Source organism: Gekko japonicus, unplaced genomic scaffold (assembly GCF_001447785.1).
Source record: "Gekko japonicus isolate JY-2015 unplaced genomic scaffold, Gekko_japonicus_V1.1 scaffold490, whole genome shotgun sequence".
Lineage (NCBI taxonomy): Eukaryota > Metazoa > Chordata > Lepidosauria > Squamata > Gekkonidae > Gekko > Gekko japonicus.
In genome coordinates, this window is record NW_015165249.1 from 816,351 (window position 1) to 831,359 (window position 15,009).

The 15,009-nt window shown below is 46.4% G+C and overlaps 1 protein-coding gene across 2 annotated transcripts in view; it reads left to right on the top strand.

Moving 5' to 3' along the window:
• Window positions 1–10,638, top strand: part of TXNRD2 (thioredoxin reductase 2) — a 72,146-nt gene extending 61,508 nt beyond the window's left edge. For both annotated transcript variants that reach the window (XM_015410115.1, XM_015410116.1), the window contains 2 exons: window positions 4,119–4,342; window positions 10,258–10,638. In XM_015410115.1, the coding sequence (XP_015265601.1) occupies window positions 4,119–4,242 (124 nt within the window). In that variant the 3' untranslated portion in view covers window positions 4,243–4,342; window positions 10,258–10,638. The remainder of the gene's footprint in view (window positions 1–4,118; window positions 4,343–10,257) is intronic.
• The last annotated feature ends 4,371 nt before the right edge of the window (window positions 10,639–15,009 follow it).

The following is a 15,009-nucleotide window of genomic DNA, read 5'->3' on the forward strand; positions in this document are numbered from 1 at the left end:
CGGCAGGGATCCTGTGAAGACGCACGGATCCCCTGCCGTGGCTTGGAAGCCCTATTTGGTCTTAGCAAACTGATTTATGCAGGAGCCAAATCGCTCACTCATAACTTCAATGCCAGGAGCTCACAAAGCAGAATTTTTGCTCACAAGACCCCACAGCTTAGAGGGAGCATGGGAAGCCACCATTTCCATCAACATTTGATGAAAATGAAATGTTCAAAGGTGGGGAGAGAGAAGGTGGAGGCGTGTTAGGAGAGAGGGGGAAATCCTTCATGAATGCTTTGTTATATAAAAGCAGGGCCTCTCTCCGGAGAGGCATGGAGAAGATCCATATGCAGATAGGCTATTTCCAGTATTTTCCCGTTACATAGCTATTTTTGCTCCTCAAACCCAACAGCAGGTTTTAATTTCCAGGGCTGACTGAGGCCTTTCCTACGGCTGCATGGGGGGTGTCCTTTTCCCTTGTCACTGCTGCCCTCTAGTGGTTGGCAGGAGGAGGATAGGAGACATGCAGATGGGAGTCCTGCTTCTGCAGAGATGGCTGCAGATGAACTGTTTTGATGAAGAAAGTAAAATCCAAGAGTGTAACACACTGGCTTCTGAAAATCTGGCAGGGTGATCGCTTCAGGTGTTATCGCCCGACTGCTTTCTAGTACTGTGTACTACTTTTGTGTACTTTTGGCATTCATTTGACATGTTAAATGGTTACACTTTGCTTCACCTCTGGTTGCATCCAGATTTCTACAAGTCAAATCCTATTGCATTGTCTATTGGATGTTCCACCCTGCCGATTTCACTGACTTATTCTATGTAATCTGCCTTGAGCGTTCAGTCTGCAGAAGAGGAGGCTGAGGGGGAGGGACAGGACGGCTCTCTTGAAACGTTTGAAGGGCTGTCCCTTGGAGGAGGGCAGGGAGCTGTTCCTGTGGGCAGCAGAGGAGAGGACTTGCAATAATGGGTTCAAATTAAGGACGGGAAGGTACCGGCTGGATATTAGGAAAAACGTTTTTACAGTAAGAGTTGTGCAACAGTGGAATCAGCTGCCCGGGGAGGTGGTGAGCTCCCCCTCACTGGCAGTCTTCAAGCAGCGGCTGGACAAACACTTGTCAGGGATGCTCTCGGCTGATCCTGCACTGAGCAGGGGGGGGTGGACTAGATGGCCTCTATGGCCCCTCCCGACTCTGTGATTCCATCAGTCCAGCAAGGAAGGCAGACTAAAAAGAAAGTAAATAAATGGATAGTTGTATGAACGTACTCAGGCTGCATTACAGAGAATCAGAATGGAAATCCACTTAGCTCAATATTGTCTGCTGTGAAAGTCTCAGGCAGAGAGTAAAGTTTCTCCCAATGACTGGTGCCTGAGACCCTTTAACTGGCGATGCTGGAGATTGAACCTGGGGCCTCCTGCAGGCAAAGCGTGCGCTCTACCTCTGAGCCACCGCTCCTCTTTTTTCAGAGTCCTTATGCTATATCCTTGTGAGAAGTCAAGCCATATGAAAACTAGTGGTAGGAACCAACAACTCAAGGCACTTTTCAAGCTGGATTAATGTTCTGTTTAAGAAATTGTAAGCTTGGTGCCCATTTATTCCCACGCAGTGTTCCCTCTAAGCTGAGTTGGTGGCGGCTGCAAGCATGGACAGCTTCAAGAGGGAATTAGATAAGCATATGGAGCAGAGGTCCATCCGTGGCTATTAGCCACAAGGTATAGGTAGGAACTCTCGCTCTGGGGCAAGTGATGCTCTGTATTCTTGGTGCCGGGGGGGGGGCAACAGTGGGAGGGCTTCTAGTGTCCTGGCCCCACTGCTGGGGACCTCCTGATGGCACCTTTTTGGCCACAGTGTGACAGAGTGTTGGACTAGATGGGCCATTGGCCAGATCCAACATTGGCTTCTCTTATGTTCTTATGAGTTAGTGTGAGCTAGCTCACAGTTTTTTAGCCTCCTGCTCACATTTTGTCTTAGCTCAGGAAGGAGGGCTCCAGAGCAAACTAATTTATGCAGTAGCCAAATGGCTCGCTCACAACTTTAATGCCAGTAGCTCATAAAGTAGAATTTTTGCTCACAAGACTCCACAGCTTAGAGGGAGCATTGCTCCCACAGGTCTTTTCTTTTTGTGAATGTGACAGAAGAGCTTTTGAATAAACATGCCCAACGATAATGTCTTACAAAACTAACCAGTGGACATGATTATATATCTCCTTGAAAAAGGAACCTCGAAACGTGTGTACTGATTATATCCGGAAACCACATTGACATATTCTGGAGGACTTCCTTGATAGATCATGGACTTTGGAAGTTGTTGACATTTTTGTGTGTGATTGAAACGGACTGCTTAGAGTATTACTTGTTTGGCATTTCCCCCCTGTGTTACAAATGTTATGAATGAGACATTCTATTGTATAGCTGTTGTGTGAGTTCACTAATTTATAATGTAAAATCACACATTTTTCATATTTGAATCTTTATTAAGATTTTTGAAAGATTGCCGTCATTGGATATTGGACGTCTTTTACTCCCAGTGTGTCTTTCTAAATGAAAACCAGATCAGATTAAGATGGCGGAGCCTTGGTCAAGGGGAGGGGTGGCTCAGAAGCCAGCTATTATAGCCGATGCATATTTCTTGCATATGTTTTGCAGTCCACTAATTGTTAGCAGTAAAAAATTCTGGCTAGGCTTTTTAAAAAAAACCTGAAAAAAAGTCATCTTTTTGATGTTTCATTCAAAAGACCCTGCACAAAGGAAATATGTGAAATCTGATCAGCACTCTACTTTGCCCAGACAAACGTAAAAATATTAGCCAAAGGTTTCTTGTGTTTGGTTGTTGTTTTTTTAAATTGTAGCTCAAGTCCCAAGCCCCATTTCATGATTCGTGAGTTTAAAATATAGAAAAACAACCAAAATAGCTGTAGTAGTAGTAATGCTGAACATTGATGGTCGTGTGCTTAAGCAATTACTTTGTTCTGATTCAAGCAACTGTATGGTAAAGGTAAAGGTTTCCCTTGCTCGAAAGCCAGTCGAATCCAACTCTAGGGGTTGGTGCTCATCTCTGTTTCCAAGCCAAAGAGCCAGTCCGTGGTCATGTGGCTGGCATGATTAAACGCCGAGGTGCACGGAATGCTAATATAGAAAAACAACCAAAATAGCTGTAATGCTGAACATTGATGGCCGTGTGCTTAAGCAATTACTTTGTTCTGATTCAAGCAACTGTAAGGTAAAGGTAAAGGTTTCCCTTGCTCGAAAGCCAGTCGAATCCAACTCTAGGGGTTGGTGCTCATCTCTGTTTCCAAGCCAAAGAGCCAGTCCGTGGTCATGTGGCTGGCATGATTAAACGCCGAGGTGCACGGAATGCTGTTACCTTCCCACCAAAGCGGTCCCTATTTATCTACTTGCAATTTCTTGCTTTCAAACTGCTATTGGCAGGAGCTGGAGCCAGAGACAGGAGCTCGCTCCATCACGTGGCACTCGGGTCTTGAACTGCTGAACTGCAGACCTTGCGGTCTGCAGCTCAGCGTCTTAACCTCTGAGCCACCGCGGCCTCAAACTGTAAGGCAGGCCGCTGTTATTAATAGTCTATAGGAGGGGAGATGAAACAAAGACCATCGTGTCCACCTACTAAGCTCACTTTGGTAAGAGCCAGCTAATCTTAAAAATGCTCGGCCACTAAAGCTGTGTTTAGGAAGAGGCACAGGGACATATAAGCATGAAAGATGAAGCTGCCTGTAGGCTGCATTGGCTGACTATTGATCTGTCTAGCTCAGGACTATCTACTCTGATTAGCAGTGGCTCTCCAAGGACTTTGGCAGCAGCAGCTTTGCCCCAGCAGCTGCCCCTGAGTTCCTCTTGAGAGATGTCAGAGGTTGAACCTGGCACCTTCTGCATGGAAAACATGTGCTCTGCCACTGAGCCACAGCCGTCATAGTAAGCCCAGGGGGCACCATGCCAGGGAAACAGTGTGGGTCTACCCTTTCCAGACGTGGCCCGGGAGGTCTCCCGGATGCCTCAAGCCGCTTTGTCACCTTCTCTGAGTGTTTAAATTGATATCTACTGGTCACGAACCGTAATAAAAATGGATCGACTGACCCATGTTCTTCGTCACTGGCATTGCCCTCTTCTCCTCTCCAGGTGCGGCGCCACCTACTCACAAATGCTGAAGACGGTGGGCATTCACCCGACTTGCGCCGAGGAAGTCACAAAGCTGCACATCACAAAGCGGTCGGGCTTGGATGCCACCGTCACTGGCTGCTGAGGTTAGCCGCCATCCCTGGGAAGCCAATGAAAGAGCACGTGGCAGAAGCTGTATGAAAAGCCTGGGACAGCGTCAAGACACGTGAAGCCTGGAGCTACAGGTACTCTAGCTTGTGCCTTTTTAGTCCTCGCTGTACATCAGCTTGTAAGCAGATTGTTATGTATTGAGCCTAAGCCATTCCTCTAGCTGTACCAGGTACGGGTTGCACTTGCTACCTTAGAACAATAGCTCGCTAGGATCCTAGAACTAACCAATAGATAAGTGGTGTCATGTAAATAGCTTATCACTGGGAGTGGGTGTGTGTGTTGGGTGTGGTGTCTGCATGCTTTATAAGCAGAGCTCAAGCCCTGCTAGTTGTCTTTGTAGTTTGCTGAAATCACTTAATAAACTAGAGCTGATCACTGCAGTGCGTCTAGAACCCCAGTATTTAGCACAGATAAAACAGGCCATTGGGATCTGTCAGAAGATCTCGTTCCCACAATTTGCAGAGTGCCAGAAGGATTTTTTTTTTTTTGGCACTGCTGAAAGGCAGAAAACCTGATTGTTTTGTAGATGTTAGGAGGCAGAATAGGCCTGCAAAAAAAAAAAAATTGTTGGAGCTGAACTATGTGTAGCCAGCTCAGCTGGTTTATGGTGGTTGAGCAATTTCTGTATATCAGGGGTCCCCGACGTGATGCCCCATGGGTGCCCAGGCACCTCCCAGCCCCTTTCCTGGCACCCGCTGAGTGTTTTTAGAAAGTGGGCGGGGCCAGGGGGCTTTTGCCATTGGAGATTTGATTGGCTGTGCCGATTTTTTTTTAAATGTTGCTTTGGCAGCAGCTGCTATTGCAGCACAAAGAAGGATCTTCACGGTGCGACTGAGAGTAAACTGTGTTAGCCATTTTGGGGCTGGCTCGACCTTTGGCAGCCATTTTGGGGCAGCACTTTGCGGCTGCACCCTCTGCACTGTATCAGAATTCGAAAGATGCCCACGGAGCCCCTGCTGTATATAAATCTCAAAGTTTAAAAGAAAAAAAACACCCCTTAGTAAAGCCAGAGAATGTGGTTTCAGGGGTGTGGCTGAGCAATCCTGTGTTAAAACTGAGACTCAGTGGTAAGAGTCCAAAGAACAGAGATAGCAAAGTAAGCAGTCCTCATACCGCAGCACAACCACTGCCAAAGAAGCAAACAGTACAAGTGGCTCGTTCAGACCCAGAAAGTTCTGCAAGGGAGATCAGGAAATGAGACTCCCACTTGTCTATACAGACACTGTGTGCTTTTTTCCCTCTTGTTTGGATCATTGCTGGACGTTGCACGACACCTGTTTGCAAGCAGCACTTTCAAGGCCGTCCCTCAACATTTGCCCAGTCGTGGCAAACGTTTTCCTAGTTGTGAACTACCTCTTGTCGGCCAAAAGGGGGAGCTGCTGATTCACTGTAGCCTGGTTACAAAGTCAAACTCCTCCCGCCTGTCCTTTGAAAAGGCATCTGTTGTCCATGATGATAGGGTACGAGCTTAATGTTTTAGTTTCCCGTAAGATAGAAGAAGGGCCTTTTCACGCATCATAAGCTCAGTCCCTAAATGTAACATTTTGTATGCGTAGAACAGTTTTGAGATGAGCCGGGGGTGGGGCTCAGTCTGCTGTCTGGGAAAAATAAAGGTAACCTCAACATACCATGCATTCGCCATCCTGCCTAGTGTTTACTGATCTTACTTGCTGAAACTTGTAGGCATACAAAATACCCTAGGAAGAAAGAGAGTGCGGTCCTTTCGGTGTTGGTCTAACCGTGCTACTACTTGGGTGAATCTTTGACTGATTTCCTGCCATATCTTGAAATAGCATTCTTAGAATGTCTGACAGTGGAGTTTGTTTGGCTTATATCTCTGCACAATCATCACTCTGTGGTGTGCGTCCCAAGGTCTCCAACCTGCTCAGTGCAGCCAAAGAAACTTGACTCCATTGTATCTGTCTACGTAGACAGATATATAAAAATGGAACTGCTGCCTGCAGGTATTTTCCTGGGATCATTCTAATGTACAGTGCTGCAGTGAGAATGACATCTTTCTAGAGATGGGCATGTGGGATTTAATAAGGAGAAAGGTTGCTTCTTTAAAAGGAAATAAGGGGAAAGGGTTTTTTGAAAAGAAACAGAAAATTAAGGTGAATGCTGCCTTTCTTTCTCTTTTTTTACCTTCCCTTCCTGTGGCAAAAAGTTTCGGCATGTGGGCTTGCTGATTGGGTGTGGAAGTATTACTGCATTGTCTGTTTTCAAGATGAGAAAAAGAGCTTAAAATAAATAAAATCCTCTTGCTTTCTCCTGGGATGGGTTTTCCAAAAGGGCGACTTCCTGTCTGTCCTGCTCAAGAATCATTTCTGCTGCCTGTTGCTTCTCTTTTTGTAAATCTTGCGCCGTCCTTGGAAGACAAGTGATGGTACAGGAGCGCCAATGAAGAGGAAGACATACAACAGCTTAGGAGGAGAGTCAAAATGTGGTCAACTCATGCTAGGAATGCAGCCTTGTGAAGGAATAAAGTGACCTGCACATCAGACTGCCTTAAGTTGTTGAAGAACAGTTGGGCAGGGGGCTTTTACCCCTAGGTATTTGATCTACTTGAAGTACAGATGACTGAGTTGTTGGAACCGCAAAAGAGAGAGGAAGGCCGCGGTCGCAGGGACCTCTTACTGCTGTGGCTGAGCTTTGTTTTCCCGCAGTTCTTCTATCCGCGACATTTTATATCGCTTGGAGGTGGTCAGACGGTCCCTCTGTCTTCTGCTTCTCTCGTGCGAAGTACTGATCACACAGTGCGCTGTCCCCGCAGCGGCGCGGGGTTTAAAAAAAACACACCTGCGCATGCGCTTGTCTTCCCATGCACATGGCGAATTACGGCTTGAACAAGCAACATCGGCGTTACCAAACTGTCAATACACGTGATCGAAGACGTAAAGGAAAACGAGAAAGATAACGGGGTTAAACATGCGCTTGGGCGTACATACAAACTAAAAAGAAAATAAAAGCTAGTGCCTGTTTGCACATGGGCATAACTTAAACCGGAAACACAAAAACGGGGGGGAGGGTAGTGCGGTCACGGTGGATTGCTGTCCAGATACCAAAACCGCGGATACAAAGCGCGAGATATCGGAAAAACACCTGTTCCAACGGGTGTCAGAAAACGCGGATAAAAAGAGCGAAAACCACGGGACTCAGCCCGCTTCGGTGCGGGAGGCGGGTTTGCCAATGTGAACAGGAAACTTTAATGCGTGAGGGATCAGCAGCGAAGCCCGCACTAAATGTCCGTGTGACCTGACCCGAAGTGTGCCATCAAGCCCAGTCACTGGCCATACTCAGCCTCTTTGCATTTATCGTTTCCTGTGGTTCAGTACCAGGTCTCAATGCACTTGCTGTCTCGAAGCGCCCTCTGTCTCCTACACGGAGACCGCAGCCAAAATGTCTGTTCTTCCTCCAAAAAGGGCATCGCAATCTTCTCCGCAAATGCATTTTTGAATTTCTGTTTTAGTTGACATTCCAGTTGATCTGCTGGCAACATTATCAGTCAATCATTCATTACAATCATGGACCAGCAGAATAAAATATACATTAACAGGCCGGGCAGCAATTCAGCCAAGCTTACTATCTGCATTTGTCTTTTTGCCACGTTCCTTGCCGGAAGGGGTTTTACCTCCCAGAGTTCCTCATTCTAAGGAATCCACTATAATCGTGACGTTACTTTTTTAAATCATTTCATCTTTCCCTTCCTACTGCTTCTCAACACTGAGACAGCAAAGCAAACGTTTGGCCCGATCAAAATGGCAGGGCTATTTTCTTGTCCAAGGGAGAATGTTTTGGCTTTGTGATCTTCATGTGTGTGAGGGGGAAGGGGGCCCTCAGGCACAATGCCTCATTTTGGTTTTCCCCCCCAAAAAACAATTTATTAGGATATATTAAGAAATCAAACATACATCATAATACTAATTGTTATACATCCTTTTCTCCTATTTCCCCACCCCTTTTGACTTCCCACAGTGCTCCAACCTCCAGCCCATCTCTTAAGTTCTCTTCTTTCCCCCCTTACTCATTAATCACATTCTACAGGTAACATATCTTTCAACTATTATTCTTATACATTTATCCTTCTTCTAATATCATTCTTTTTTCAATAGTTATCAAAGCAAAGTAAGTTGTTCTTTACATCCCAATATTCTTCTAAATATTCTTTAAAGTCTTTCCAGTCTGCGAAAAATTCTTCTGCTTCCAAATTGTTAAGCTTTCTTGTCATTTTGTCCATTTCAGCCATCAAAAATAATTTCCTTATCCACTCCCCAATTTCGGGAGTTCTGTCTTGCTTCCAGCATTGAGCATATGTCATTCTAGCCGTTGTGATCATATACCACATCAGAGTCCTTTTCGTCATGTTAACTTCTTCCATTTTAAGTCCCAGAAGTAATATTTCGGGTGCACAATGCCTCGTTTTGGAGAGACACCTTTGCCCCTCCTCCAGGCCCCCTCCTCAACACCAGCCTCGGGCTTGCTCATAGAGCTGATGAGCGAGGCAGCAGCTCCTGTTCCTGCTGCCTCATGCCAACCAGAGAGTGAGCAGCGGCACTAAGGAACAGCAGCAGGAAGGCTCCAGTCAGTGATGTGTAGGGCTGCCAAGTCCCCCCAGGGGGAGGGGATTCCCCCACTAAAAGGGCCCCCAATTTGCCGGTCCAGATCCAGCCGGCGGGGGGAACCCCACCCCCGAAGTGGCCAGATCAGGCCGACGTGCCAGGTGCGATGACATCACCTGGAAGTGATGTCATCACGCTGGGCACGACACCGGGCGACGTTCTAGCAATCACCCTGAAAACTCTATGGCACCATAGAGTTTTTAGGGTGATTACCAGAGCGTTGCCCGGCGATGTGCCCAGCGTGATGATGTCATTGTGGCACACAAGCGCTTTGCGTGTGCACAAAGACTCCCAGAGAGGGCCCTGGACTCCCCCGCTATCACCTCAGTAAGACTTGGCAACCCTAGCGATGTGCCACACCTCTGAGGCTATTCTTGTCTCCCTGAAACCTCTCCTTGTCAAGAGCACATAGCAACCGTGTGTTGATTGGGTGCAGTGTCACATTTCTCTTCTCTCCCCTTCCAGCAGCTGATAGGTGCAGTGGGCGTGTTGAACTCATTTCAGTTCAGGGGTGTTGAACTCATTTGTTATGGAGGGCCAGATTTGGCATAAATTGGACTTTGTTGGACCGGGCCAAGTGTGCCATAAAATGTAATGCCAGGGAGTGGAGATATAAACTTTATAAAGGACACAAACATAAAGATTCTTTTTTACTTAAAATAAAAACATGCCTGAAACATTAGCATTTTTGCAATATTTTGTTTATTTAACGGTCTCTGATAACTGACACTTCTTGCTCTGAATTATTGCATCAAAATGTCTGTGCTGTGGCGATCTGGGAGGGGGAGGAGCCTCAGCCCAGTGCAAGGACTAGAAGCTTGCCTGTCTATCTCTCCTGAGCAATTGAGATAGTCTAGGAAAGCAAGCTATGACACAACAGCAGCAGCAGAACTGGAGGAAGAAGCAGGAGACAGCCAGTCCCTTGCGGGCCTGATAGAAGCTCTCTGGGGGCCTGATATGGCCCCCGGGCCACATGCTTGACACCCCCGATCTAGTTCATCTTCTCTTCTCCATTTTATCAATGCTGCGCCAACTCCGAAAGGTCTGCCCGCCATGGAAGATGAATCAGTTTTGCTCCCATTGTGATACCGCCGGGTAAATGAAAAGCTTGCTGTGCTGGCGCCAAGCAGAAAGGTCTGGTGGGACTCGGTACAAGACTGTGTCGGGGAAGCTAATCCATACTATTTCTGTCTAAAACGTCTCTTCTGACTGAGCCCTTCCTAATGCAAATTGTTTTTGTTATATTATTTCTGTTGTTTTAGAATAATGATGCAGACTCCCATAAGATTCAGCGGCAGCCAGTGCTGCATTCCAGCACAACTGAACTCATTGCTGACGAGCCTGACTTTCCCCTCTTTTCTCTTCTATAGACGTAAATCTAGAACTGTGCCGATGGGCTGGAACCGACGGCAAGGTTGGGATAGATGGAAATGAACGGGATTTGCTCCTTTCCTGATGGATTCTGCCTCGTGCTCTCCAGGGATGGCTTTTTGTAACAATATCAGCCTGGCTCATGTCGACTCGAAGGGCCTGATGGATGATTCGGATTATTTCCTGTGTGCGCAAAGCTGAAAAATGTGCGTTTAGCCGGACAAATGCAGTTAATCAGGCTCCCCCGCTGGATGCCAGCTAATGATGTCTTGTGTATTAAACCCCACAGTGGAGTAGACAAGTCTGATGTTTGCTGGGTCCTTAATCAACACGTTTTACATTTATTGTTGGCAAGTGGATGGAAAAATAAAGAATGCTTCTTTCCCTAGTGTGTGGCTCTCATTAATACTGTATCTGTGGTAGCTTTTTAAAGAGAATTTTCTACCATGCTGATAATTTGGAAGGTGAATATTGGCTCTGTTCTCATATCAGGCTAAACCAGGGCTTTTGCTAACTACAAACTAGAACCCAAACCATGGGCTGAATTTCTAGACATCAGTGGAGCATCCATGATTGTAGTGATGTTTTGCTCATTTTGTTTCCCTTGCTGCCAGCACTCAACTTCTTATCTTCACTCCAGTCCCCTAGTCATGGCTGTTTTCAGAGTCTGGTTGTGATCATAACCTATGTCCATTCCGATACCATTCCAAACTCTAGTTAGCCCAAACCATGATCAGTAAACCCAGTTCAAACAATGGTCCCTGTGTCTGGTTTGCCAGTAATTGCAGACTGTCGCTTGGCAGTTCAGGCATCACAACCAACCCCATAGTTCAGCTTCCAGAACCATGGTTCAGTGCGATGTCTGAGTTAAGCCAACATTTGCCATGACATAAAAAAAAATGGCTGGACCATTTGAAAATGGATATTCTTTTATCAGTGTGAGGTTACAGCCCCATGGTAGGACAGAGGTGATCATAAAATGCTTCTTCTCAATCGTCCTTTAGTATGTAGAATGGGGACTGAGGAAGATGGAACAGGCTTATGGCCATCTTACGAGTGCAGGGGTGGCCAAACTGCAGCTTGGGAGCCACATGCGGCTCTTTCACACATATTGTGCAGCTCCTGTCAGGGCGGCTGAGGAACGGGAGGCATGCCTCACCGATTGGTCTTCCTTCCCCCAGCCAGTTTTCCCCTCCCTAGGTAGGCTTGAGGTGTGTGTGGGGGGAACAGAGAAAGAAAGCAACTTTAACTTTAAATGCAATCTCAAAACCCCTCCCCTGCCAGCTGGCTTGGAGAAGGCATTTGTGTCTTTAAATCCCTTCTCCAAGCCAAGCCAGCCAGCATGGGGGCATGGGGGGGGGGCTTGAAGGATGCATTTAAAGTTAAAATAGCTTTCTTTCTCTGCTCTCTTTGTCCCTTCCTTCCTTTCTCTCTTCTGTCCTTTCTTCCCCCTCCCTCCCTCCACCCATCTATTTGATTTCTCTCTCTCTCTCTCTCTCTCTCTTTCCACCTCTTTCATTCTTTCTTTCCACCTCTCTCTCTTTCTCTCTCTCTTAAACAAATATCATTAGCAAACAAATAAATATCATTGGACAAATAAATATCAATATCTATTTTTACCCCCTTTTGTTTTTATTTTTGGCTGTCTCATTTAATGTTAATAAAAAGCAAATATGCATATTTTCCAATAAAAACGTCTGTGTCTTGCGGCTCTCAAACATCTGATGTTTAACCTGTGTGGCTCTTACGTTAATCAAGTTTGGCCACCCCCGTACTAGTGCAACCAAAAGTACAGCTACAATACATTTCTTAGCTTCAGCTGTGATGTCAGGAAGATTTAATGGGATTTCATACTCAGATCAACTCTGCAATTGCAGCAGCAGTAAAATTGACTCTGTGGATCATATTTTACTTGTTTGTCCCAAATTTTCAGCTCTAAGAGAGAACTGATCTCCCCTTTGTTTAATCAGGGCTTCCTCTCTCCAGAAGTAAAATCATCCTGGTTACTTAGAGACGAAGACAAACCAATCGGTGAGGCGTGCCTCCCCTTCACTTCTTCAGCTGCCCTGACAGGAGCCGCCCAATATGTGTGAGCCGCATGTAGCTCCCAAGCTGCAGTTTGGCCACCCCTGCACTCGTAAGATGGCCATAAGCCTGTTCAAAGCCTTGTCTGTGGCAAAATTTCTAGCAGGCATTGTCAAATCACATGACAACGTTTTCAGTAGCAACCTTTAAATTCTTCCATGTTTTCCTGTGGAATGAGATTTATTGTGGGATGAGGGTCTGCTGTTTATGACTCCGGTTGCAAAAACAGTAAAGACAATAATAACATTTCTTAGCTTAAGACAGTGAATGTAATAGAATTCAGGTCTATACGGAAAGCAGGAAAAGGTGGTCGATCTCAGTCCTTGTAGTCTTCGACTGCAATCTTCTTGGCCGGCCGGCCGGCCTCTTTCAGATGAACTCCTTGACTGAGACCCTGGGCCTAGACAGACACTGTCTCTGGAGTGTCTCTTTTCTACTTCCCAAGGCTCTCTGATGGCTTCTATGGGCTTTGCCCTGGCGTTCCATCCCAACCCTGGCTGTAATCCTATTAGCATATATATCTTACAGACCTTCACATAACCCACTCCCAATGACGCCAACGCCAACAGGCTGCTTGTTTAAATGATCACATGGAAGTTCTAATCATTAGTTATGATACTGTTTCAGTGGCACCCAGATTTTCAAATAAAGGGCAAGCAAAGAACTTTTGCCTTTTTTTCAGAATTGCCCCTTATCTCTGGTCCTGGTCAGGAGGTTGGAGAGAGATTCCATCAGGTATTGGGATCCACAACCAGCCGTCGGTTTTAAGAGTTACAAAGCCTTTTCTATAGGAAGGCTTTTTGCTACTGTGGCTAAGGGAAAGGAAAAATGGGGGCTAACCAGTAATATAAATTCATACCGTTGCAAACTGTGAACACTTCATAAAAATCTAGTAAAGCTGTGGTTTTGCAACCCATACTTACTGACAGTACCATGTAATAATTTGCAGCCAAGTATTCCAGAGAAGGTTTCTATAGGCTTATATTTTTACCCTGATTTTCTGGGAAAATTGGCTCGTAACGTAACTTACAGAATTTTTTAAAAAATACAAATGATATTAAAATTCTGTCTATGACTGTTCCTTGGAAAAGGGCTACAGTCACAGCAGTATGTGACTATATCCTACATCCGTACGATAGGTTCACCAATGTCATTTGGTAGCTGGAGAGAGATGGGTTGTTGCTGGGATCCTGGTCTCAGATATTCTACCATGTTCTATGGTTTTAAAGTTTATCGTTGTGAATATCGTTGTGAATCATGTATAAGATTTGCCCTCTTAACTTTATGAACACAATTCTGGAATCTGGATTGTAACTCTTTTTAAAAGGGTGCCATAAAGGAGAGGCAATGGCTGAGCCCCATCTTGAACGTAGAGTCACAGAATTCCAGAGCTGGGAGGGGCCAGACAGGCCATCTAGTCCAACCCCCTGCCCAATGCAGCATCAGCCCACAGCATCCCTAACAAGTGTTTGTCCAGCCGCTGCTTAAAGACTGCCACTGAGGGGGAGCTCACCACCTCTCTAGGCAGCCGATTCGACTGCTAAACTACTTTGATTGTAAAAAGGTTTTCCCTAGTATCCAGCCAGTACCTTCCCACACTTCACAACCTCCTCTTATCCAGACTAAACATTCCCAAGTCCCTCAGCCTTTCCTCACAGGGTTTGGTCTCCAGGCCCTTGATCATCCTTGTCTCTCTCCTCTGCATGCACTCCATTCTGTCCACATCCTTTTTGAAGTAAGGCCTTCAGAACTGCACACAATACTAGGGGTGCAGCCTGAACAATGCAGTGTACAGCGGGACTAGGACATCTTGTGATCTGGATGTTATGCCTCTGTTGATACACCCCAAGATCACATTACCGCTTTTTGTCGCTGCATCACACTGGCTGTTCGTATTTAACTTACAATCCAGCTGTACCCCAAGATCTTGTTCACACATACACTGCTACCCAGAAGTGTATCCCCCATCCTGTATGCGTGTTCTGCACTTTCATTACCCAGATGTAGAACTCAGCACTTATCCTTGTTAAATTGCATCTTGTTCACATCGCACCACTTTTCCAGCGTGTTCAGATCTCGTTGAATTCTATGTCTTCCGGTGTGTTCGCTGCTCCTCCCAATTTGGTGTCGTCTGCATATTTAACGAGTAGCCCCTCCACACCCTCATCCAAATCATTTATAAAAATATTGAAAAGTACCAGGCCCTGAACCGAGCCCTGTACCCCACTGGACACCTCCCTCCATTCAGATGAAATGCCATTGACAACTACTTTTTGAATGCGGTTATCCAACCAGTTCCCTTTCCACCTAACTATCCTAGAGTCCAGACAGTCCTCTAGTTTACCCATCAGAACATCATGGGGATTCTATGTACTCTTGCTCCCAGGGGTCATTTCCTGCAGGAGCGCACAGGACTGGAGCTCCGGCAGTAAGGAGCCCAGGGGGCGGGCACATGCGACAAGCCCCGCCCCCTGCTCCCAGCAGCCCTCAGTTGGGCCACGAGGAGCAAGAAGCAGCCAGGTAAGTTGCAGAGCCCCTCCCCCCAGCCCGCCTTCAGGTACAAGCTCTCCCTCCTCTGTGAGGGCAGATCTACGCGTCCCCCCCCCCCATAGCTAGCAATCCAAAACAGCCCAGTGAGCCTGAGTGGGGGGGGTGGCCTTTGGAAA